Here is a 25,564-nt window from a genome sequence, read left to right on the forward strand (position 1 = left end):
CTCTGGCTTCCAACTTCATCACTCTTAATAGCCAAATCTGATGGCCTGTTCTCAACTCTGCTCCTTTCTGACCTCCCAGAAGCATGAGGCATTATGGATCATCCTTCTCTTCATGCTTTTTCCCTATAGTTTCTAGAGCACCTATGTGATCAGCCCTTCTCAATCTCCTTTACTGTCTGTTCCCTCTCCCAAATGGATCCCAAGGTTCGGTTCTGGGATCCCTTTATCTATTTTCTTCTACTTATCTCATGGCTGACCATACCAGTTTCCATAACTATCATTTCTATGCCAAGGTCTCCAACGTTTATATGGGCATCTCTCATCTCCCCTGACACTTATCGAATATTTCAAATTGGATTTCCTGTACATATCACAAACTTAAGTGTGTTCGAAATTCATTATTTCCTTCTTCTATCATTTCAACTTCCCTATTTCCATCAAAGGCTTCCCTAAGCTTCCAGTGACCCAGGTTTGCAATTTCAGATTCATCCCAAACTCTTTATACTTTATACAGCTAAGCAGTCTTTTTCTCTTTTCTTCTCTCTCCTTGCTTCATAGCTACTCCCGTGATACAGGTCTTCAGTACCTCTTGCCTGGCCTATAACAATGGCCTAATTGGCTTCTCTGCCTCAAGGCTCTTGCCCTTTCCCATCCATGCTCCATACAGAGATGAGAGTGAGATTCCTGAAGCACAGGTTTACCATGTCAGTCCCATGTCTCTCTCACTTACTAAACTACAGGGGCTCTCTATTACCTCTAGAGACAAATACAAGTTTTTCTGTTTGGGCTGTAAGGCCTTTTATAACCCAGACCAGCTTTATGCAGGGTGTCTCAAAAATCCAAATGCAATTCTAAGCTTCCGGAGTTTAACATTGTACAACTAGAATGGCTCTTCTGCTCTTTCTTATCCTCAGTGCTCAACCTCCTATCTCTTTCTTCTCATGTCCATCCTAGAATCATTAGTTTCCTACAAAATTTAACTACTTTCTGTCCTGCTCAGACACTTGGAATTTGTTTTGTATACACCTATTAATGTACATGTTTTCTCTCCTGATAGAAGAATTAATTTAAGTTTTTCAAAGGCACAGACTGTTTATGTCTATACCCCCAGAATCTAGCACAATCCTTGGCATGTAGGTGATATTCTGTTGATTGCTAGATGATCTTAAGTTCACTGCTTAAATCTATGATGCTTCAGACAATCACTTAAAATTACTGACTACATACAAAGCACTGGGCTTGGTACTGGGAAAGTAAAATAAGACTTTAGTATAGGGTAGGAGATAGGACATAGTGTAACTGAAAAAATTCCTTCATGGAATTTTTTTTCCTAATAGGAAGAGATAGGTTAAGATGTTTTTCTTGACATCAGTCAATTTCTGGGCAATGCTCATCTACTGATCTTACTTTTGCTTTCTGGGGCCAAGTAGAACACATCTATTTATTTTATCCCATGATAGATATTGGAAGAGAACTATCAAGATTCTCTTTCCCCCACTTCCTAAAGAATTTGATAAAATCCAACGCCCATTCCTATTAAAAACACTAGAGAAGATAGGAATAAATGGACTTTTCCTTAAAACAGTCAGTAGCATCTATTTAAAACCATCAGCAAGCATTGTATATAAGGGGGATAAAGTGGAACCATTACTAATAAGATCAGGAGTGAAACAAGGTTGCCCACTATCACCATTACTATTCAATATTGTATTAGAAATGCTAGCCTTGGCAATAGGAGAAGAAAAAGAGATTAAAGGAATTAGAGTAGGTAATGAGGAAACCAAATTATCACTCTTTGCAGATAATATGATGGTATACTTAGAGAACCCTAGTGAATCAACTAAAAAACTATTAGAATAATCCACAACTTTAGTAAAGTTGCAGGATACAAAATAAATCCACATAAATCATTAGCATTCTTATACATCACTAACAAAATCCAATAGCAAGAAATACAAAGAGAAATTCCATTTAAAATAACTGTCGATAGTATAAAATATTTGGGAATTTATCTGCCAAGGGAAAGTCAGGAACTAGATAAGCAAAACTACAAAACACTTTCCATACAAATAAAATCAGATCTAAGCAATTGGAAAAATAGCAAGTGCTCTTGGATAGATCGAGCGAATATAACATGATGCCAAGAACAGAGTATGCCAGGTGTGCTATTACCAGCACTGGAATGGTTATCTCCTTTTCTGGACATAGCCTAATTTTTATAGTCTAAGGTAAAACCAGTAGCTTCTGAATTATAATGCTTAACTCACGTTAAGCTTATGGTCTGAGAAACTTGAAATTTTTCTCATCTATGTCTCCTACTGAACTATAAGTGCCATAAAGACAGGCAGAAAACTCATTTTAAATTTATCTTGTATCTCCAAATAGGGCAAATTTTGGGAACAAAGAAGGTGTTCAATCCCTATCCAGTGACTGACAGGCAGTTTTAGGCAGACTGTTAGGGGCATTCTCATATTTTATATTAATGTTTACCAAAGCAGCAAGTAAATATTGTCTCTGCAGGGAAGAACTTTGCTTTGCTCTTACCTGACGGATTGTGATTGATGGTGAAGCTGCAGAGAGAGAGAGCATCCTCATTGACTCCTCCAAGTGCTTGGGTGAAAGAAAGAAATTAGGGACCACCAATGGCTCTGGTCTGAAAGAAGGAGTGAGGGAAAAGGATGTCCAGACATTTACTCTTCCCTAACACATCTGTTACTTTTGTCAAGTAGGGCTCCTTGTTGTCCCCCCAGACACATTGCATTTATTCCTGCCTCTCTATATCTTGGCTTTGCAATTTATACATAGGGCCAGAGGATTTGGAATTGAAAAGATCTTAAAGATCATTTTCTGTTCTATTAAAACATACAGGTCTTTCTCACACGGGCTTCTGTTTAGTCTTATTCATACATATAGTACCATGGACTATAAGCTGGAAGGGAGTACTGATCTATATGTCTACATTAAAAGAAAAACATATAAAGTCTTTAAGACTAGTGAAAGTCTTAAAGTTTTTACATATGATCAGGGCATCCCTGAAAATATAAGATGATAACAGGCAGGTTTTTATAGATCTAAATTAGGAAACATATCTTCTTAATCACACAATAAACTAAGACATGTAGAAAATATACCATGTACATTTGCTTGCCAAAGGTATTTCCCAATATCAAGGAGATGAAATGGGAAAGAGATTTTCTATAGACTGTGAGGTTGTTCATGTACTCTTAGTCATGAATGACAGGCATTGATGGAATCCACTAAGCAACATAAAAGTATAAGACACTCTCAGCAGAATTCCATGTGACCCTTACAGGAGCAACATGGAGATCAAGAACACATATCTTAGATAAATAATGAAGTGGGTAGCCATTTGAATTGGACTACTAGACTAGACATTAGTACTGTGAATAGGCATTTTAGATTGCATTTAGAAAGATACCTCTTACTTTCAATGATTCCAAGTTGTCTATCAATTAACATCTTGTATAGGAAGGATTATGAAAGTCTGGCTTTATGCCAGTTGTGTCTAACTAATAAGGTCATTTGAGAGTGATCTACTAGGAACTCTTTCTATACCTCAATTCCCACTGCCCTAGACAAATTTTTTCTGTTCTGTTTTTTCCTATATCTGTGCCTACCACTCTCTTTTGCACAAAATCTCACTCTATTAAGCATCAGTTTGAGTACTTCCTATCCTAATTCAAGCAAAAAGGAATTTATTAGGTATATATTCTATGCCAGACATTGTGTTAGCCTGAAAATACAAATAAAAAACATTTAACAATAAGCTCAAGCTTTCAAACCTCTGATATTACTTTATTTTTTATTATTTATGTTTGGCCCCCAAAGACAGCATCTTAGAGCTAAGATGCATGTCAGGGGTCATGAAGTCCACTCTTTAAAGGGAGACTACCTTAAACAATCACCCACTAGATCAAAGTTTCTTAATCTTGGTTCTGTGAACTAATTATAAATTTTCTTTTGATAACTATTTCAATATAGTTGGTTTCCTTTTTACAATCCCATTTATCTTACTGAATGCATTTAAAAGCATGATTCTGAGGAGGGATTGCCTAAGGGGGTCCAGCACATAAAAAAAGGGTAATTACCCCAGCACAGATAAACAGAGAAGGTACTTGTAAGACACCAAAAGGATACAGTGAGAGGCTATGCTTTGGGGATTCTTCTGACTCCACCAGGAGGATGTTGGGCTTTTCACTACTACTGGATGATGCCTTTGCCAGCAGCTTCTGGTCATGACCGTTGTCCTTTTCCTCACAGCTCTCATCTAAACAGGAGGTTGCAGTGTGGGGAGCTGAGACAGTGTAGTCCAAAGCAAAATCTCTACTGTCTGAGGAGTCACTTAACTCACTGGAGTCCAGCGGCTCTTGTAGGGCTGCTTCAGGGACCAGAGAGAATCTCCTGCTCTTGTTAGGACCTTCTCCTTGAGATATACTCGTTGCCCTGGAGCTTTCGGGGTATGTGACCATATCTGGACTCCCTCTGCAGACGCTGCCCGCTTCTGCCATGGGGGAAGATGGGGCCCTGTGAGGAAGAGGCTGACGGCTGTCCTGCTGCAGCCTGGGCTGGCAATTACTCTCGTTCTGTCCTTCTCTGGGGGACTGTTCTGGAGATGGGGGAGAAAGGCCATCTTCCTTTACTTCTCCTGGCAGAAGGTCAACCACCCCATCTTCCGATGCAATACTAGACCACGGACTGGTCTTGTCTGTCACAGTGGTGATTTCGTTGAGGGTTCTAGGCTCTATGAAGTCTTCTTCATAGTCCCCATCACTGGAGGTTTGGGCCACCTCAGAATCCTCTTCAAGCTCAATCACTTCCAAGGCCAATGGAAGACTGTTTTCTGTTGTTTCTTGTTCTAGGAACTTGCCCAGTATTTCCTTTCCAAGTGGGGTTATTTCAGGAGGGACAGGGGAGGATTGGTCCTGAGAGAGAGCAGTACTTATTCCTTTGTCTTCTGCCCTGTGAATCCTTAGTAGGCTCTTGCCTTCAGGGTTTTCACTCTCTCCTTGATGATTCAATGATGATGGAGAATCCTTGGTTAGAGTTTGCATATCTGAAGAGCAATAGATATTAAAAAAATGGGAGAAGACTTGAGTTTGAATTCTGGCTCTTTCACTTACTATTTGAATGACTTTTGAGCAAGTCATTTTGGTCTCTTTGTGCTTGTTTCCTCATTTGTAAAATTAAGAAATGAATGAGATGATCTCTTCTGGCTCAAATCTTAGTATTAGTATTCCCCATGGAATCTTCACAATTAATATTTTCCCAAGCTACCAATTACGAATGCTACTTTACTTTAAAGTACTTTACAATTACTTTAAATAATCACCTTATAAAAAGGTGAACCCCATGAATCAAAGATTCAATCCAGTAACATTTCTAGCCCTTTAGTATGCCTAATATCAAAAAAACAAGTTCTCATCTATTTTTATACTAAAGATACAGAACTCAGTTGGAACCTTGGCTTGCCAGCAGTGGAGTGTCACTGGAAAAATCACTTGAGTTTCTCTCAACTTCAGATTTCTTCTGTGTGAAATGGAATTGAAAAAGCCTGTAGTATCTGCCTCAAACAGCTATGGTCAGCTATGGAAGAGGAATGAATTTATATTCAAAGAAGAACTAGAGATCATTATTGATCACAAAATAGAAAACTTTGATTATATCAAAATGAAAAGTTTTTGTACAAACAAAACTAATGCAGATAATATTAGAAGGGAAACAATAAACTGGGAAAACATTTTTACAGTCAAAGGTTCTGATAAAGACCTCATTTCCAAAATATATAGAGAATTGATTCTAATTTATAAGAAATCAAGCTATTCTCCAATTGATAAATGGTCAAAGGATATGAACAGACAATTCTCAGATGAAGAAATTGAAACTATTTCTAACCATATGAAAAGATGTTCCAAGTCATTATTAATCAGAGAAATGCAAATAAAGACAACCCTGAGATACCACTACACACCTGACAGATTGGCTAGAATGACAGGGAAAGATAATGCGCAATGTTGGAGGGGATGTAGGAAAACAGGGACACTGATACATTATTGGTGAAATTGTGAATACATCCAGCATTCTGGAAAGCAATTTGGAACTATGTCCAAAAAGTTATCAAACTGTGCATAACCTTTGACCCAACAGTGTTTCTACTGGCCTATAGCCCAAAGAGATATTAAAGAAGAGAAAGGGACCTGTATATGCAGAAATGTTTGTGGCAGCCCTCTTTGTAGTGGCCAGAAACTGGAAACTAAGTGAATGCCCATCAATTGGAGAATAGCTGAATAAATTGTGGCACATGAATATTATGGAATATTATTGTTGTCTAAAAAATGACCAGCAGGATGATTTCAGAAAGGCCTGGAGAGACTTACATGAAATGATGCTGAGTGAAATGAGCAGAACGAGGAGATCATTATATACTTCAACAACAATAATATATGATGATCAATTCTGATGGACGTGACCATCTTCAACAATGAGATGAACCAAATCAGTTCCAATTGTTCAATAATGATTAGAACCAGCTACACCCAGCAAAAGAACTCTGGGAAATGAGTGTGAACCACTACATAGAATTCCCAATCCCTCTATTTTTGTCCACCTGCATTTTTGATTTCCTTCATAGACTAATTGTACACTATTTCAAAGTCCGATTCTTTTTGTACAGCAAAATAAGTGTTTGGACATATATTGTATTTAATTTATACTTTAACATATTTAACATGTATTGGTCAACCTGACATCTGGGGGGGAGGGGAGGAGGGGAAAAATTAGAACAAAAGGTCTGGCAATTGTCAATGCTGTAAAATTACCTATGCATATATCTGGTAAATAAAAACTGTAAAAAAAAAAAAAAAATTGCTAGGGTCAGGCTAAAATGAGAAAATGTGTGTCAGAATATCTTTTAAACTACAGCAAACACAGCATTCAATTTTTTCTTTTAAAAAAATTTTAGTGATGTCTTTTGTCTTTATAGTAATTTTTGAAAAAACCTCCAAACCCCAATTCAGACTGAATCTTCTCTTGTAACAAAGAAATGTAGTTAATGCTTTGACAATGCCGTCCGGTCATACAAATATACAGCACCACACTGTACTACCTTCCTCTAATAGTCTTGTGAAGTAAGTAGTAAAGTGTACTACAAATGTGAAGTGTTATTCTAACAGAGAACGTAGAGCATACTGGAATGAACAGGAGACCTACATCTTAAAGAGCTTCCTGATCTAAGAAATCATCTTCAAGATTCAGGTTAGATGCCGTCCTCCCATGAGGGTGTAAGAGGCCTGACTGCAGGTTCTGTGTTGCTTTTTTTCTCTTTGCATCCTCAATGTTGAGTGACATGGCCTTTCTGAGTAGATGCTTCATTAATGTTTGCTGAATTGAATGGAATAATTAAAATGCCAATTACAGTCTGAAAATAAAATAGGAAATGAAAAATCTGAGGGCCTAATTGTCTACACCCCCACAATCCTAATCCCAACATTCTTTCTACTGAACTACTTATACTTTACCTCATGACTTGAGTTTCTCCTAGAGGAAGGTAAGTTTTGGATTCTTTTTTGTTGTCCTAGTTGAACTGCAAATATCTGGATATTTGGATCTCTACTATCCCTTATAATGCTCCTCCCCTTCTCACACAGATGGGCTTTTCTCATTATCAGGAAATCACAATAAAAATTACCAGCTTCCTACCATTAATCAGGGCGCTGACTTGAGATACCAAGTAATTTGATTTTTCTAAAATGTTGTGGCTCCCTAAGTTCAGGCTTCTTGTCTCGGCTTCCTGATGACTGTCTCTGCTCTCCTGGGGTGGCTGGACTGAGTGACTGAAGGTGAGCTGAGGATAAGACTTGGTTAACTTCTGATTGAAGTATCTTTGAATCTGATCTAGTTCATTTAAGTTTTTCCTGTGAGAAAAAGTGGAAAGAAAAATTAAAAAGATTATAATCTTGCAGTGAAAAGGGATATCAGACACTATTTCATTCCACCTATGCCTGAACAGGAATTACATTTATATCCCAAACAAATGGCCAAACAAATCCCAGTCTCTGCTTGAAAAACCCTAAGTAATGAATGAGAAGTTGACTACCTTATGAAAGAACTAGTTCTAATTGGAATAAAGTTCTTCATTGCAACTTCTACTCATTGGGTATTCTTCATCCCAAGCACTCCCAATTTTAAATCGATATTAATAAGGCAATATTCTAGTCAGTCTTCTCAGTTCCAGTCCTTTATGTTATATCCTACAAAGATTAGCTGCTTTGGTCATCTCCTACTTAGGCATAATGAATGCTGATACTATATGTGAGCTTGAGAGCAAGGACTGTCCTACCTTTCTATTTGTATCCCCAGTACTAAGCATTATGCAAAGCATTATGTTTTGCACATAATAAGCACTCAATAAATGCTTTTCATTCATTCCTGCTTACAGGATAGAGTCCATATTCCTGATCCAAGGATCATTTAAAGTCCCAAGTCAAACTAGGTTAAGAAGTCTTCTTTGATTAGCCTATCAATAATGTCCATTGACAAAGTACTTTGCATCACTTACACGCACTTATTTTGTGATACTATAATTTATATATAATATTATATATTGTTAATTATTTATGTTTGTGTTATATTAAGACAGCTTGAGACAATAGAAAGATTATTAGACTTGGAACCAGGAGAAGCCTGAATTCAAATTTCAGCTCTGATACTCATTAGTTGTGTTGCTATGAACAAGACATTTAACCTTTTCATGTGTTTCATTATCCATAAAATAGGGATAATGTCTATAATACTTAGCTCAAATAGTTTTGAGGTTCAAATGAGATAATATATATCATCATTGGTGACATCATTGTCTTACCAAACTGTGGGCTCTAGGAAGTAAGGAACTGTATTTTATCTTAACTCTTTTCCTTAGCATGTAACACAGGCTCTCTGCGTACAATAGGGATTTAATAAGATATGAATGAACACAAATATATAAAACCCTGCAAAAATAAACGCTACTAGATCTCTAGTAATCTAATAGTCATCTTCTTTTTTTGCCTCCTCAACAAGAGACCTTAACCCTAGCTGGGACAATATTCTTAACATCTGCAGCCCCATGTGCTTGCTATGCCCACAGCTATCTAAATCTAGAATGTCTCATCATCACCCTCCTTGTCCATCAGTCTAAATCAAGCTCCATTCTATAAAGTCCAACTGCAGAGACGACTTTTCACAACCATTCCAGCCTACAATAATTTCTTACAAGATTCACATTTAATAGAATCCCATCAGGCACTTGAATACAGTGTCTTATATTTTCTACTTCACAGAATCTAGGAATTTAAAAGTCCCTTTGAGTTCACAAAGATCAATCTCTTTATTTCACCATCTCAGTGCCCCTTAAAAGTGACAGAGACCTTTTGGGTGACAAACTTGCAATCTTGTGATTGTGTGTGTTTGTTTAATGGCTTTAAGAGGGAAGTAACTGTGGTACTCTTAGAACTCAAAAGGAGAATCTGCCACATGGTTTCAATCCCAGTATTGAGAGACTGGAAAGAACTCCAGCAAATCACCTTTCCCCCTCCACTATTTGAGGCATTGTTAATATACTGAAAAAAAAAAGTGTTATCACTACTCATTATCCAAATGACCTTGAGAAAATAATCTGAGTCTCAGCTTTTTCTATCAATAAATCAATCTGTAAAATATGAATAATATTATCTATAGATTCAAAACTTGATAATGTATATGGACATGACTTATCAATTAAAATGTGTTATAGTTAAGTATAAGGTACTTATTATTGCCATTATTATCACAACTATTATTAATATGTGACAAAGAAACTTGCTATAATTTCACCATAAGGCATGTAATTTGCCTTGTTTTGTATTCTCAACACTAAGCATAGTGTTCCACATAAAAGGTGCTCAATAAATGCTTACCAACTTACTGACCACAATGACTTCTGGATAATTTATGGAAAACACCCCCAACTAATCGTGTGACCATACTGACCAACAATGACAGTCCAGACCTGTCCACTGATATTAATGGCTCCATACATATTCTACAGGTTCATGTTTGGTCATTGCAATCATGCAGAATGGTTCTCCTGTTTCTGTTTACATCTACCATATCAATTTATATCACTTTTCTCATATGTTTCTCAGAATTTTACATATTGTAATTTTACCACAATAACATATCATGCCACAGTTATTCCACAAATCATCAATAAATGGGTATCCATTTTGTTTTTAATTCTTTGCTACCAAATGATGTTAAAACATTCTGGTGAACACAGGACCTTTCTTTTTTATCTTGATTTTCTTTGAAAAATCAGTTCAGTAACAGAATAACAAAGTCAAAGATCCCAGATAATTTTTTAAAAGAATCCTTACCTGAGAGAGGTCAGGAGTGAATTATGGGATGCAAAAGCTAGTGAGTTTTCTTGGCTGTCATTATGAATAATCCCTTCAGCTTGCTGCAAGGATTCATGAAATCGGCGAACATTTTGCATATGCTCTTCATGACGAGATACTTGGCTTCTCACAGGTCCACTTCTGAAAAAAGAAAAAAAAAAATCAAGATACCATTAAGTACTTCCTTGGGGAAAAATCACTTTGTAAACAAAGTATGTAAAACTAACTGGATAGTACAAAGATAAAAATATCATTTGCATACTAAAAATATCAGAAAAAAGGAATAATACATTTAGTTCAGTAGAGAAACAAAATTCTTATCTATTACACAGGAAAAATTACAGGAAACAATATGGATAAGTTTGATTACAAAAAAATTCTTTACAACAAAAACAATATAACCAGCACAGAAAGAAAAATAATAGTTGGAAAATATTTGTAGCAAATACAACAGAAAAAAACTTGTGATTTAAACTGTACAAAGAAATGCAAATATTCAAAGAAAAGGTATTTCCTAATATCAGTTTGTAAAAGAGGATAAACAAATGACAATTTATTATTCAAAAACTGTCTCCTTAATAATCAAATGAGTGTGACCAGATAACATAATTTGAAAGTAAACCAGGAAAGCTTATAGGGATAGTGTGATATGGCAAAGATGAAAAAAGCAGCACTAGATTTAATCAGAAGTCCTGATTCTAATCGACATTTTGCCTTGTCTACTTCTGAGTTACTTCCTGGGCAAGATACCTAACTTCTCTAAGTCTTAGTTGACTTCACTGTAAAATTCTGGGCCTTGAATTAGATGATTTCTAAGGTTCTTTTTAGTTACTTCCCTTTCCCTTTCTGAACTTTATAAATAATAATTGAAGTGAAAATTTTCATATACACTGTAGAAAAAAGATGAATACATGATGACTTCTAGATTTTCCACCAGTCTATGTTTGCCCTGAAGCACAAATTTGTTCTATTTGTGGGGGAAATCAGGAGATCTTGAAATTTACCAATCTACTTCACCATCTTCCCAGAATCCTCCAGTTGTTTTTTTTTTTGTTTGTTTGTTTGTTTGTTTTTTTAAAGCAAAGAACTTTTAATCAAAGTAAAAATTACTAGGCAATAAAAAACTAAATGTGGCACTAGAAAAGTTTGAGACCCATAGCTCCTGGGTAATTTTATTAATAAGACAATGGTCATTTGGCTATCTCTCTTGAACCAAAGACCCCTCATGGTGGTAGGCTCACAGTTTATATGATCTTGAAAAATAGTTGTTCCTGAGGATGACAATTAATTCTGATTGTTTAACAATTAGAGATAATAAATATTATCATGAAAGGCTGGAATATATTACAATGAGGGTCTTGGGGTCCTGACTTAGATCACCCAAATCTTGGTCAAAAAGACTTATCAATTTCCATATCACCTCTTTGGCAAAAGGGAGAATCAATCCTTTCCCAAACTTGCTTGAAATAACACATGAGCAGATATGTACCCATTAGCCTACACTTAGAATTTCTTTTACTGTCTGATAGATCTTGGCTTGGGTAAATCTTTGAGGGAGATTTTTCACACTGGTTGATTTCTAGATGAGAAAGTAGAAAAGTGGAAAAATCTTGGTTCTGATTGAATAATTAGTTATCAATATAAGAGCAATAATCATTTCTCCCACTAAATCATAAATGAATCGAAGATTTAGTTTTTCTCACAGCAAATCAGTGATATAAAGACCACAAATGTTTCCATGTGAAAATGAGAAAAACTGAGGCTTGGAATGATGAGATGGCTCTTGGGTGAGTGGGGAAGCAGCTCCTTCCTTTGTAGTATAAACTAGAAGCCTCTTGTGATAATGGGCAGATGTCAGATATAAAAAGCATTTGGCAGGGAGTTATAAGAGGCCAAGGATCTTAAAGTCTTCTGTGAAACAGTGGGCAAGACGTTTCTGCTCTGATTTGTTTTCTCATCTATATTATTATTCTCTATTTTCCCATCCCATTAGACATTTTTCAAAACTGAAATACTACGGAAATGCAAGTTATTATAGTCTTACTATCTAACTACATGATCTTGAACAAATTAGTTCTAGTGAGGTTAGTTTCCTTCTCTATAAAAGGTAGAAGTCGAACTAAATAATATTCCAAATTTTTTCACACTCTAAGGCCCTTTCCAACTCTGTTAATATGTTTTAAGTTCCCTTTCAGTTTCTAACATTTTATGTTCAAGTCAACATTTATTAATATGTCAGATTCCTTCCCCTACCCTCCAAGGTTCCTTTTTAGCTCTGCCATTTTATGTTCTAAAATCCTTTTGAGATCTAATATTCTTATGCTCTAAGGACATGTAGCTTTGACACTCTAGATTGTAAGATTCTTTCTGGTTGATATTCCGTTTATGTGAAAAATTGTGCCTATCTTGAGGTAGGTGGGAAATGGCTAGAAAGAAATGTAGATGGTCTATTCTTGAGCTGCTGAGATAGTGAACTGAATATGGTCTCCTCCTTTTTTACTGGGTAAAACATGCCTTAGTCCTGACTAAGTGTCTAGTGCTGAGTTGATAGATGCATTCCTTTTCACAAACTGGCTTGATGCCTGGGTTTTTTTGGGGGGAGGGGAGAGGGAGAGAAAGGTCATGAGATGTATTTAAAACACAGCTGCTGACTGTTTTTAGATATGGAGCTAAACAGGAACAGAAAGCAAAGAGGGCATTCTTTGAACCTGAAATGTTGAATTCTGTAGTTCACAAAGTTTGCAAGTTGACAAGGACCTTACTCTCCCTGCCCCCCATACCCTATCCTAAAATTACAGTGTTGAATGGATCATTTAGCCAGTCAATATTTCTCTTTTCACAAAGCAATAACAGAAATTGCAAATTTTCATACTTCTTTTTCCTAAGCCTTGTTAGCAACACATTTCACTTACCTCTTAGGAGAAGACACACTAATATCTTTTGAACAGCCATGAACTGGCTGAGCCAGGTTATATCTTCCCATGCAACTGGGAAATGCAGAGGCAGAGAAGGAAAATGGACTATATTTTGCAATCTGCTAAAAGGAGGAGAAATAGATAAAACATCATTTTTTCTTGTGTGATACAATCATCTCCTCAACTTGATATAATCATTATAACTCTCTATGAAGTTCTCCTAATTACCCATCCCGAGAGCACCCAGTAGGAATAAAAACCTTGGACAATCACTTGATCTCTCTGGGCCACAGTTTACTTTCTAGGAAATGAGAAAAGCTGATATATAAGGAATCTTCCAATTCTGGCCTCCCATATTCTAAGATCTCTTTCAGATTTAAATTATAGATTCTTCTTGAGGGAAGGAATTATTCCCTTCCCTGCTTCTCCCTCCCCTTCCTCCCCCCAAAGGACATGTGGCTGGGGTCACAATCAATAAGTTTAGGTGAGGAAACAGGGTACATACTGATAATCCAGGGACCTTGGCCCCTTGCCTTGCTAGCCTTTCTTCTTTGAGATGAATAATGCTTTCCAAAGGGGAGATAGCAACTTTAATTTGCCCCTGGCATTGTCCACTGAAGTCTGCAATGTTGTACCAGCCACAAACAAATTGGAATCCAGAAAGAAGAGGTGAAAGGTCCACAGAGGCAAAGCCAATCACCCGTTCCACATCTATGGCAGAGAGAGAGAGAGAGAGAGAGGAGAGGAGTAATATGGGCAGGTGAACTGTGGCTAATAAGATCAAAGGTTTCAAGTAACTAAGTTCAGAGACTTTGAAGGATGGAAGATGGACTTAACATGAGAGATGGGCAATCAAAGACTTCTTTTCCTATAACCCCTCTTTCTGTTTAGTAGAAAACAAACAGGCAAAGGCCTGAGTTTTGTTGTTTGTTGGCTTCATGAAAAAAAAAAAAACCAGAATAGACATCCAAATCTCTGGATGTCTCAGTTTCTTTGGAAATTCTTGTGTTCTCCAAGGCTTTCCTTGGAACATTCTTGAGCCCAAAGGACCTTTTTTAGTCAACTTCTTAGACTAAATTTCAGAAACTTCCCTAAGCAGAAGTCTGGTCATCTCTGAAAAATTACAGTCAAAGGCAGAAGATACAAAATGAGTATGGACTTGCTCTTATTCTGCAAAATAAGAAGCTTGAGGTATATGATCTCTAAGGACTATTCAACTTCTTAACATTCTCTAAGGTCTCTTCCACTGCTGACATTTTATGATATAAAGAACCTCCCAGTTTTAATTTTCTTAGTTTCTTTCTTTCTTTCTTTTTAAAGGCAATTTGGGGTTAAGTGACTTGCCCAGAGTTACATAACTAGGAAGTGTTAAGTGTCTTGAGATCAGACTTGAACTCAGGTCCTCCTGACTTTAGGGCTGGTGCTCTATCCATCACTTGGCTGCCCCACTTTCCTAGTTTCTTATTCTAGAAGATAAGAATTATTATCCTAAATGTGGTTGTGAAGAAACATCATCTAGTAGAAAGAACATTGGAATTGAAGTCTTAAGATGCAATTTTTTGTCAGAAATTCATATAATGTTAATCACTTAACACTCCTAATTCTCAGTTTACTTTTTTTGTAAATTGAGGCTGGAGAAAATCAAGAGTATTTAACCTTTATTGTATCATGGATTCCTTACCAGTTTTTAAATGCATAAATAAAATAGGATTAAGACCTGACTTGGGTTCTGGCTCCAGATTCTGCCACAATACTTCAGCTTTCTTCTCACTCTGGAAGTTCTTTCCCTTCTTCTCCTAGAACACCTTTTGAATTCTGCAGCCTGAAGCCCTTTTCTCCAATGAGCAAGTTCCTCCTGGAATTTCCATTCTGAGGAAGGGCTCAGGAAAAACCACCTTTCTTTCCTCTTTGCTTTGGACTTCACCACTACTCCCCATATTCATGGCCACTTTTCAGCTCTTGTCTTCCTCCATTACAATGTTAGCTCCTTGAGAGCAGAAACAGTCTAATAAATGGTATTAACTTGACATTGAAATATACTTAAAAAACCCAAGTTCATACTTATGTTTAGCTGGTCTTGAAGATGCCTTTTAGCTCTTACAGTCTATCTTCTAATGTCTCTACAAGCTCTGATATTTTATGTATCAAGGTACCCTTATAGGAGTATAGATTTAGAACTGGAAAAGATCATCTAGTCTAACTTCCTTTTCATTTTTTTTTTTTTAAACAGGAAACTGAAGATGAGAGAGATTAAAAGATTTACCTAAAGGTAAAAAGGTTAACAAGTAGCAGATTTGATCCCTGGGTCCTCTTTCTACTGACTTAAGTTGTCTTTCCCAGCCATTATCCTTTGTTCTTTATTATCTGATCCTGGGAATTTTGGCAAGTCAAATGTGTAGGAGGCAGCCGAATAGGTATAGGTATATATGCCTCTGTTGATGCATAAGCTACCATTAGGAAAGAGGGATGATTCTACTATACTCAGACCTAGACTATTATCTTCAATTCTGAATGTCACATTTTGAAGTACACTGATAAAATAAGAGTGTCTCCACAGAAGGAAAACCAGGATAATATAGATTTAAGTCAACATCATATAAGGATTGGTTGAAGGAAATAGTGATGTTTAGCCTGGAGATAAGGTGAGGAAAAACGGGTAACTATCCTCAAGTATTTTAAATTATCTTTTGAAATAGGCAGCCAATTTAGGCTGAATGAATTATTAACATTTAGAGCTATTCATAAATACAATGAGTTGCCTCAAAGACAGTAAGTTCTCCTTCAGTAGAGGTCTTCAAGTAAAGTGTAGCACTTGTTGGGCATATTCTAGTCTGGACTATTTGTTGGACTAGATGGCTACTGAGATTCTTAAATTCTGTGATCATGTTAAAAAGGAAAGTCTATTTCCTGCTAGTTTTAATTCTTTGGTCTTGAAAAGATCACTGGCCTGAATCAAAAAGATCAAGCTTGAAACTCACAGGTCCACTGATCAAAGTGTATGACACTTTACAAGTCATTTTCTCTGAGGCTCAGGCTCTATTCTAAAAAATGGAAACAATATTCATACTATCAACTTCTCAGCATTATTGTGAGAAGTGCTTTGTAAAAATCATAGTGTTTTACAGATGGAAGTTATTCTTACCTGTCCCACTGTATAACTGTGTATTCAAAAGAGAACAAGCCTAGTAGGTCTGGCTTTATCTGTGTTACATCAACATATAGTGCCTTATACATTGTAGATTTTTAGTTAAATGTTAAATTCTATATTCTTAATAGTAGGGAAAGCAGAGAAATCTACGCAGGAATGTCCTACTGTTGAGAAGCAATAGCAATGGGTGCTGAGATGGCTTGGAAGATGTATAAGAGGTCCCTATATTCAAGCAGATGCAGTGGCAGCAGTAAGATATGCAAGGTTTGCTGGGAATGGGGTGGGAGCGGAGAGGGAGAAAGGGAATGGAAGGGGGAACTGATACTATGCCAAAACAAGAAAGGGATGTTGAGACATTTCCCCTCCCTGGGGCAATTGGGGGTTAAGTGACTTGCCCAGGGTCACACAGCTAGGAAGTGTTAAGTGCCTGGGACCACATTTGAACTCAGATCCTCCTCAATTCAGGGCTGGTGCTTTATCCACTGTGCCTCCTAGCTGTCCCTTATTGAGACATTTTTCAAAATGTAAGTTCATGATACATCATGTGATTATGCCGGTCTCAATTCAGAGAGTAACATAGCTGGGATTGAACCGGGCCTTCTGACTCCTTTCCACTCTAAATCTATGATAATAATCTAAGATAATTCTTATAGCGTTCCCCTGAATTTGTCATTCCTTACTACATACTAATACCATACTTGTGTACCACAATTCCCCAATGAATGGATAACCAAATTGTTTTTAGTCTTTTTATGCTACCATTAAAAAAGTGCTTCTATGTGAATATTTTGGTATTTATGAGACTTTTATGTATTTTAGAATATATGCCCACTAATGAAATATCTGGATCACAAAGATTATAAGCATTTCAGTCAGTTTTTAAGAAGCAAAATTCTAAATTGCTTTCCAGAATAATTGGATCAATTCATATCTAAATTGTTCTTTGCAGACTGCTCTCCAACATTCCCCAAATATTTTAAGATCTTTGATTTACTGAATGCTGGATTATTGATTTAATAGAAGGGCTATTCTATTATTTTAATGAAATAACTTTCCTTAGTTACCTTAAAATTCCAGACCTTTTATTCCTTCAAATGAATTGTTACTATTTTATATAGCTTTGTAAAGTAGTTTGATTAGTATAGCACTCAATCTCTAAATTTATTTAGGTTGTATTATCATTTTGCTTTTATGGACATGGCTCAAAAATGAGCAATCAATAGCTTTATTTCAGGTTTTCTATGATTTTCTTAAAGATTACTTTGAACTTCTACATCTATAAGTTTTTAGTCCAACTTGGTAATGTGGCTCCAAGAAAATATCAAAAAACCAATCAAGTTTATGATTTTATTGATCCAATAATATCACTTCTAGGAATATATATCCAAAGGAGATAAAAGATAGTATGCCTGTTTTAGAGATATGAAATATGAGTACAGATTAAAGCATATTCATTTTTTGTTCCTCTTTTTTTCCCCCCTCTTCCAATATAGCTAATATGGAAATGTTTTTCATGACTTCACATGTATAACTGATGTTATGTTGCCTTTTCAGTGGGTGAAGAGGGGAGGGTTGGAGAGAATTTGGAACTCAAAATTTAAAAAAATGAATGTTAAAATAATTCCTTAAAAAACTCCACAAAGACTGGTAATGTTTGAGACAGTTTTGGAAGAGTGGTGGATATAGAAAGCTAAATCGCAAAGCTTTGAGAAGTGAGTGGGAGGTGAATAAATAAGAGACAATAAGGATAGATAACTTAAGATTTTGACTGGGAAGAGGTTGAAGGAAATCTAGCTATATTTTTAGGAAGAAGGGAAGGAATGATTAATGGATAATGAGAGCTTGCTTACCTCTTTAACATTATTTCTAAGAGCCCTTCCAATATTGATATCTTATATGTTAAAAAAAAACCAAAAAAAACCAAAAAACTACTATGTCCCATCCAACATGTCTCCTCAGATTGTTCCCTTTGGCACCCCCACTCTTATCATTTTAGGATTTTTTTTTTAGTTATATACTTACAACATTCTTTTCTTATATTTTGAGTTCCAAATTCTTTCCTTTCCTCTTCCCCTCTCTTATCCAGAGGGCAAGCAATATATTATTAATTACACATGTGAAATAATGCAAAACATTTCCATTTTAGCTATATATATTGCAGAAAAGAGAAAAAAAATTACACTTCAATTTGCACTCAGAATTCAGCAGTTTTCTGGAGATGGATAGCATTTTTTCAGCCTAAGTCCTATGGATTTGTCTTGGATCACTGTATTGATGAAAGGAGTAGTTTTTCACAATTGATCATTACAACATTGCTATTATTATACACAAAGATTTCTCAGTTCTTTTCATTTCACTTTGTATCACTTTCTGAAACCATGCCCCTCATCATGTCAGATGGCACAAAAACAGTTCATTCACAATCATATGCTTCAACTTGTTCAGCCATTGTCCAATCAACAAACATTTTACCTTCAATATTTTTCTTTCTGCTAGTTCTTATCCTGTTGACTGCAGACACATTTATGTGTTCCTCATCCTCCAAAAACCTTCACTTGATCCTTCCAGTTCTGTCTTCATCCTCTCTTTTGCTACTTGTAGCTAAATTGCTCAACAAAGCTATTACAACTGATACCTCACTTTCTCTCATATTCTTTTCTTAATGCCTTCCAATCCAGCTTCTAATCTATCATTTCACCAAAACTGCTTTCTTCAAAGTCACCAATGATTTTTTAATCACCAAATCTAATGGCATTTTCTCAAATATTATTAGTCTTGACCTCTCTGTAGCCTTGGGCATTGTTGATCACTCTCTTCTCTCTAGGTTCTTCTCCTATTCGGGCTCTTTTGCTGAATGCTCATCTAACATGCCATCTATCCATAGGTGTTCCACAGAGTTTTACCCCCATTCTCTTTTCTCCTCCCTTTATACCACTTCACTTGGTGATCTCATAAACTCCTATGATTTAATTACCATTGTTATGCTGAAGATTCTTAAAACTACCTATTCTACTCTCACCTCTACTAACCCCAGTCTTGTATCTCCAACTGTTTTTCAGTCATCTTGCAGTGGATGTCCAGTAGACAGACATCTTAACTCTAGATATCCAAAACTGAACTCATTATCTTTCCCCCTAAATCCTACCCTAGAAGAAGCTACCATCATCTTCTCAATCCTCAGGCTTGACTCCTCACTATCTTTTACTTTCCTATATATAACTGGTTGCCATAGCCTTTATAACATTTCTAAAATTTACCTGCTTCTCTTCTCTGATACTGCCATCACTCCAGTTCAGGCCCCTCTTACCTCATGCCTGGACCCTTGTAATGGCCTTCTGGTAAGTCTTCTTGCTTTAAATATCTCCTCACTTCAAAGCACTTTTCATTCTGCTGCTAAAGTGATTTTCCTAAAGTGCAGGTCTGACTATGAACTCTATTCAATAAACTACAGTGGCTCCTTATCACTTCTAGTGATAAGGTCTTCTTTTTGATGTTTAAAGCCCTTTATAACCTATTCCCTTTTACCTTTCTAGTCTTCTTATACTTTACTCTCAAACAGGTCTTCAATTTGGTGATAATGGTCTCTCTGCTGTTCTGCAAACAAGTTATTGCATCTCTTGGCTCCAAGCATTTTCTTTGACTTGTCCCTCATGGCTGTTATATTTTCCCTCCTCATCTACTGGTTTCTTGTAAGTTCCAATTAAAACCATCTTCTACAGAAAACCTTTCCAATCTCAAAATTCTAATGCCGCCTCATTGTGAATTATTTCCTATTCATCCTGTATAAAGTCTGTTGTATATATTTGTTTGCATGCTGTCTCCCTTATTAGATTGTGAGTTTTTTGAAGGCAGGGACTCTCTTTTGCTTCTTTTTATATCCCTAGCACTTAGAACAGTGCCTGGCGCATAGTACATGCTTAATAAATATTTATTAATAGACTGACTGATTTATATTCTAAAGTCTTTTTAGGCTCTGACATTCTGAGTATGTGGTTGTTATGATTCCAAGTTGTAGTGTATTCTAACTAATATCAGATGCTCTTTAAGATCATTCCAACTATGAGATTTTTTGATTCGACTGGAGGACACCAAATAACTTCTTTTTCCTTATAATTCATTTCTAACATGTTTCTTTTCTTCTGATTATCATACTCTCCAAGAGAGTGTCTTCTGATTAAAAAAGAGAAAGTGACTTTCAGATTGTGAACAGGTTAACTAATTTCTCTTAAGAGAGAGCGTCAAGATATGAGGAGAGTTGATACCTGCTTTATGCCAAACTTTGAAGACCAGGGTTTGTTGGGAGTCCAGTAGAAGTTCTTTGGATAACCTGTAGAAAAAAAATTCTTGTCATCATGTGTATATAAACAAGGAGTCAACTGGTACAATGGAGAGATTACTGAATTTTGGGGTCAGAGAGCCTTGGTTTGATTCTTGGCTCGATTACTAACCTTTATGCCTGAGCAGGCCCTCTACTCTCTCTTGGTTAAAGACATATTAACTAATGCAAAGTGATTTCATTTTCATGCAGACTGACAAATTTTTGCCTATTCAATAAACTTCTGATAAACTGTAAACTTTTGATCCTGCTCTATAAGACCTATTTACAATATGATTTCACATAATCTTCCAGCCATATTTTACACTGCTTTTCACTTGCTCAGTGATTCAGCAAAGACTACTTGCTGTTTTATTGCTTTCTTCTTCCTTTCATGACTCAGCTTAGGCATTACACTTCTTTCATGATACCTTACTGGATATCTTCTACCTCATATTAGGAAACAAGGCAAAGGTTTTCTTTCCCTTTCAAATATATCACAACATTTTTGTCTGGAATTTCCCTTGTATACTTAGCACATTCTTTCTAGTATCACAGTTAATTGTGCGCATTTTGTATCTCCCTTACTAAATTATTTTTTGAATTGAATCCTTTAAGAATGGAAAAGGATACAATGGCCAAGGAGAGCAAACTTCAAGAATTATTTGTGAACATTAAACAAATAGTTACGCTGGTGAGCATAAAACAACAACAACAATAACAAAACACCCCAAACTTCTTCTATTTCTATGACAGTAATTTTCTCTTCCACAAAAGCAACATAGGTTCTGTTTTAGGAAAATAGAGTAAGAAAATGCTAAACTTGTAAAAAGGATCACAGGATCTTAAAATGGAAGGGATCTTATACTACTTCAACTAAATTCAAACAACTAATTCACAAATGCCTTTTAAAACATAATCAAGAACTTTCTAACAAGTGAGGGATGTCTAAAACAGAAATGAATCACCTTTGGAAGTAGTCAACTGCCCTGTGTGGAGGTATCCTAAACCTCCTGCAGGTTTCACTATATTACTCACTTTGCTCAGAGTGTCCTTCCAAATACCCAATCCACGATGGGCATCTTCACATTGTTGCTCACATGCAAGGTAGCCATTATGCCTGTACTTTGCAGATGTCAGCCTTGTCACTGAATCTAAATAGCTACATGGATACAACTCAACATGGTTCACTAGGCATCATTCTAAATTCTTCCTCCCTTCCAAGATTAAACTCTTTGAAAAAGCCATCTACAATTAGTGCCCACATTTCCTTTCCATTCACTCTCTTCTAAACATTGTGCTTCTGATCATATCATTCAACTGAAATTATTCTCTCTAAATTTACTGATGCAAAGGATAGCATACTGATTCAACCATTTTGTAGAACAATTTGTAAGTATGCCTAAAGAGCTATAAAACCTTGCATTCCCTTGTTTTACCAAGTAATGCCATTACTAGGTCTGTATCCTAAAGAGATAAAAAACAAAAAAGAAAAGGACCTATATGTAAAGAAATATTTAAAGCAGTTCTTTTTGTTATGGCAAAGAACTAGAAATTGAGGAATGGCTGAACAACTTATAATATGTGATTGTGGTAAAATACTACTGTGCTATAAGAAATGATGAGCAGGATGCTGTCAGAAAAACCTGGAAAGACATATTAACTGATGCAAAGTGAAATGAACAGAACCAGGAGAACACTGTATATAGTAGAAATACTGTATGATGATCAATTGTGAATGAATTAGCTATTCTCAGCAATACAATGATCCAAGACAATTCTGAAGAACTTATGAGAAAAATTTGTCAGTCTGCATGAAAATGAAAGCAAACTTTTCCTTTTCTTGTTTTTCCCACAATATGACTAACATGGAAATATTTTTTATGACTGTACTTAACATTTCAAATTGTTTGTCTTCTCAGTGAGGTGGGAAGGAGGATGAGAATTTGGAACTCATTCTACAAGATGAATGCTAAAAATCATTTTTACAATTAGGGGAAAAAGTAAAAAATTTAAATTTAAAAAGTTGCCAATGATCTTTCAGTCACCAAATCTAATGGCTTTTTCCTCAATCCTTATCTTTCTTAATCTTTCTGCAGCATTTGCAAATAATTATCAGTTATCCCTGGATAACCACTCCATTCTAGATATCTATAACTGTTCTCTCTTGGTTCTCCTCCTATCTAAATGACCATTCCTTTTCAGTCTCCTTTGCTGGATCAAGTCCACTAAAGGTAAGTGCCTCCCAAGGTCCTATCTTGGGGGTCTCTTTTCTTTATGTTCCTTTATTAAAATACTGCATTAGCTGTTCTAAATTCAATTATAATCTCCACACAAATGATTCTTAGATCTATGTAATTTGCTCTAATTATTCTCTGAACTCCAAATTCCACATCACCAACAGCCTATTGGACATTTTGATCTGAACAGCCCATAAACATCACAAATTTCACAGATCCAAAATAAAGCAAAGAAATAATCTTTCCTTCCCTAAAGCTCTCCTCTTCAGAATTTTTCTGTGTTGTTGATGGCATGTTATCTTCCTAGTCAGCTCAGTGTCATTCTTGACTCATTTTTATTCATTCTACAATATCCAATAGGTAACCAAAGCTTGTTGTTTTCATCTCTATAATATCTCTCACATCTGGCCCATTCTTTTTAGTCACACAGCCACAAGCCTGATTGAGATGTTCCTTGTTTCTCATGTGGACTAGCCTTCTGGTTTTTGCTCTCTATTTCAAGATTTTCTCTACTTCTCCACCACCATTGAGAGGACTCAATGGACTCTATGACTCCCTATTATCTCTGGGTTCAATTATAAAGTCCATTGCCTGGCTTTTCACAACCTGATCCATTCCTATCTTCCTAGTTTTCTTCTACTTTATTCCTCTTCATAAGCTATACAATCTAATTCAATTAATTTGCTCTTCCTTGAAAATGATGCTTCATTTCCTGTGTCTGTGCCTCTGTACTTGTTGTCTCTTGTGCTTACAATGAGTTCACCTTGGTCTCTTAGCATCCCTGGTTCCCTGCATGACTCAGATAAAAGGCTTTCTTGTCTCCTCCTAAGGTTACTGTTCATCTACTTTGTAAGACATCTAGAGTGTATTTATTAACCATTAGAATATATACTTCTTGATGTTGGGTATTGTTTTTCTTTTTCTATGTAACTCTAGAACTTAGCACAGTACCTGGCACACAGTATTTTACAAATGCTTATTTCACTCTCTTTCTGTAGGTAATGGGAGAAAAATGAGAATGGAATAAGGCACAATTTACATAGTACCTGCCATGTTCTAGGCACTGTGTTATATGCTATTTGCAATTATTATCTCATGGGAGGTGAATGCTATTATTATAATGTTTTACAATTGAGAAAACTGAGGCAGATTGGTTAAATGACTTGCCCAGAGTTAAACTGCTAGTGTCTGAGGCTGTATGTGAACTCAGGCTTTTATGACTCCAGACCCAGAGCACTCTATCCACTATGCTACCTAATGTCTTGGGGAATTGATTGATCTGAGTTGATCATATTACCAAGGAAGAACTCTCATTGATGGGAACTGCTTAAAAATGAGGCTTTGGTTGAAGAATGTAGCTCTGAAGCTTTCTTTCTACTCTCTAAGAATGACATTTAAAGAAGAAAATACCATCTTAAAAGGTAGTTTGCAATAGTGTGTGAGATTATTTTTATGAGATTCTCCAAACAAAGTAGGTTAGTTCTTCTATAATAAACATATTGCCCTTTATTAGGCCTATACTCAGAGGCATTCCCACTTGGCAGGACTTGCCAGGCACTGTGCTCCATTGTAAAGTTAGTTCTAAGAACCCACACTTCCATGCCATAAGGAAGCACTGAAGAGTACTTTAGGAGAGCACTGTATTCTAAAAGATCAGACTAATAATATCACATAAATAACAAAGAAGTATAGGTAATTTTTAATATTCCTTCAGATTGTTTTATGACAGAAGGGAAAGATTTATCATGGAATCAAATAATTTTTAAATCTGTATCATTTATCAGAGGATATTTTGTGTTTTGTTTTTTTTCCAGAGACAATTGGGGTTAAGTTACTTGCCTAGGGTCATATAGTTAGGAAATGTTAAGTGTCCGAGACCAGATTTAAACTCGGGTCCTCCTGACTTCAGGGCTGGTGTTCTCTATCTACTGTACCACCTAGCAATCCCTGTCAGAGGATATTTTGGAGAGATTTCCTGTTTTAGGCAAAGGCCCTTTCCAGCCCTGAGCTTCTGTGGTTCAACTATGTGCTCAGCACTGGAAGAAATTTCTTGGACATGATCAGGATTACTGTGTGTTGGCTTATACCTGGTTTCCTGCTGAAAGTCCCAAACAGGTGAGTCTGTATTCTCAATCACATGAGTATATATTGGGGATCTCACATCAGTAGCTGCAAATGACACACAGCAACTGGGTGCTGTGACATTTCGTTCAGTCAGGGGGCTTCCTGAAATACAAAAAAGATGGTTAACAGAATTGCCAAACCATTTGATATAATGTAAATTATGCACTATGCATAATTTACATTATATCAAAACACAATTCTGTTGAGAGGCAGTCATGCATGGAGTACAAGGCCCTTTTATAATCAAAAATTGAGGACCCCTACAAAGAACTTTTGTTTGTGTGTATTTTATCTATTAATTTTTACTGAATTAGAAATTTAAAGTAATATATTTAGAAATATTTATTATTTCATTAAAACAATAGCAATAAATTAATAAAAACATAATTATA

General features: G+C 36.1%; 1 protein-coding gene across 8 annotated transcripts in view; it reads right to left on the reverse strand.

The window, feature by feature from the left end:
* C2CD3 (C2 domain containing 3 centriole elongation regulator) overlaps positions 1-25,564 on the reverse strand; it is a 142,084-nt gene that overhangs the window by 12,653 nt on the left and 103,867 nt on the right. For 5 of the 8 annotated variants that reach the window (XM_074304051.1, XM_074304047.1, XM_074304048.1 and 2 more), the window contains 8 exons: positions 25,136-25,274; positions 20,756-20,820; positions 13,851-14,056; positions 13,343-13,467; positions 10,410-10,571; positions 7,717-7,931; positions 4,159-5,074; positions 2,545-2,653 (listed from right to left, as the gene is read on the reverse strand). In XM_074304051.1, the coding sequence (XP_074160152.1) occupies positions 2,545-2,653; positions 4,159-5,074; positions 7,717-7,931; positions 10,410-10,571; positions 13,343-13,467; positions 13,851-14,056; positions 20,756-20,820; positions 25,136-25,274 (1,937 nt within the window). Of the gene's footprint in view, positions 1-2,544; positions 2,654-4,158; positions 5,075-7,227; positions 7,399-7,716; positions 7,932-10,409; positions 10,572-13,342; positions 13,468-13,850; positions 14,057-20,755; positions 20,821-25,135; positions 25,275-25,564 lie in introns of those variants that run through there. The other 3 variants (XR_012488376.1, XM_074304046.1, XR_012488375.1) reach the window with 3 other exon arrangements.

This window comes from Sminthopsis crassicaudata, chromosome 3 (assembly GCF_048593235.1).
Source record: "Sminthopsis crassicaudata isolate SCR6 chromosome 3, ASM4859323v1, whole genome shotgun sequence".
In the NCBI taxonomy this organism is placed as follows: domain Eukaryota; kingdom Metazoa; phylum Chordata; class Mammalia; order Dasyuromorphia; family Dasyuridae; genus Sminthopsis; species Sminthopsis crassicaudata.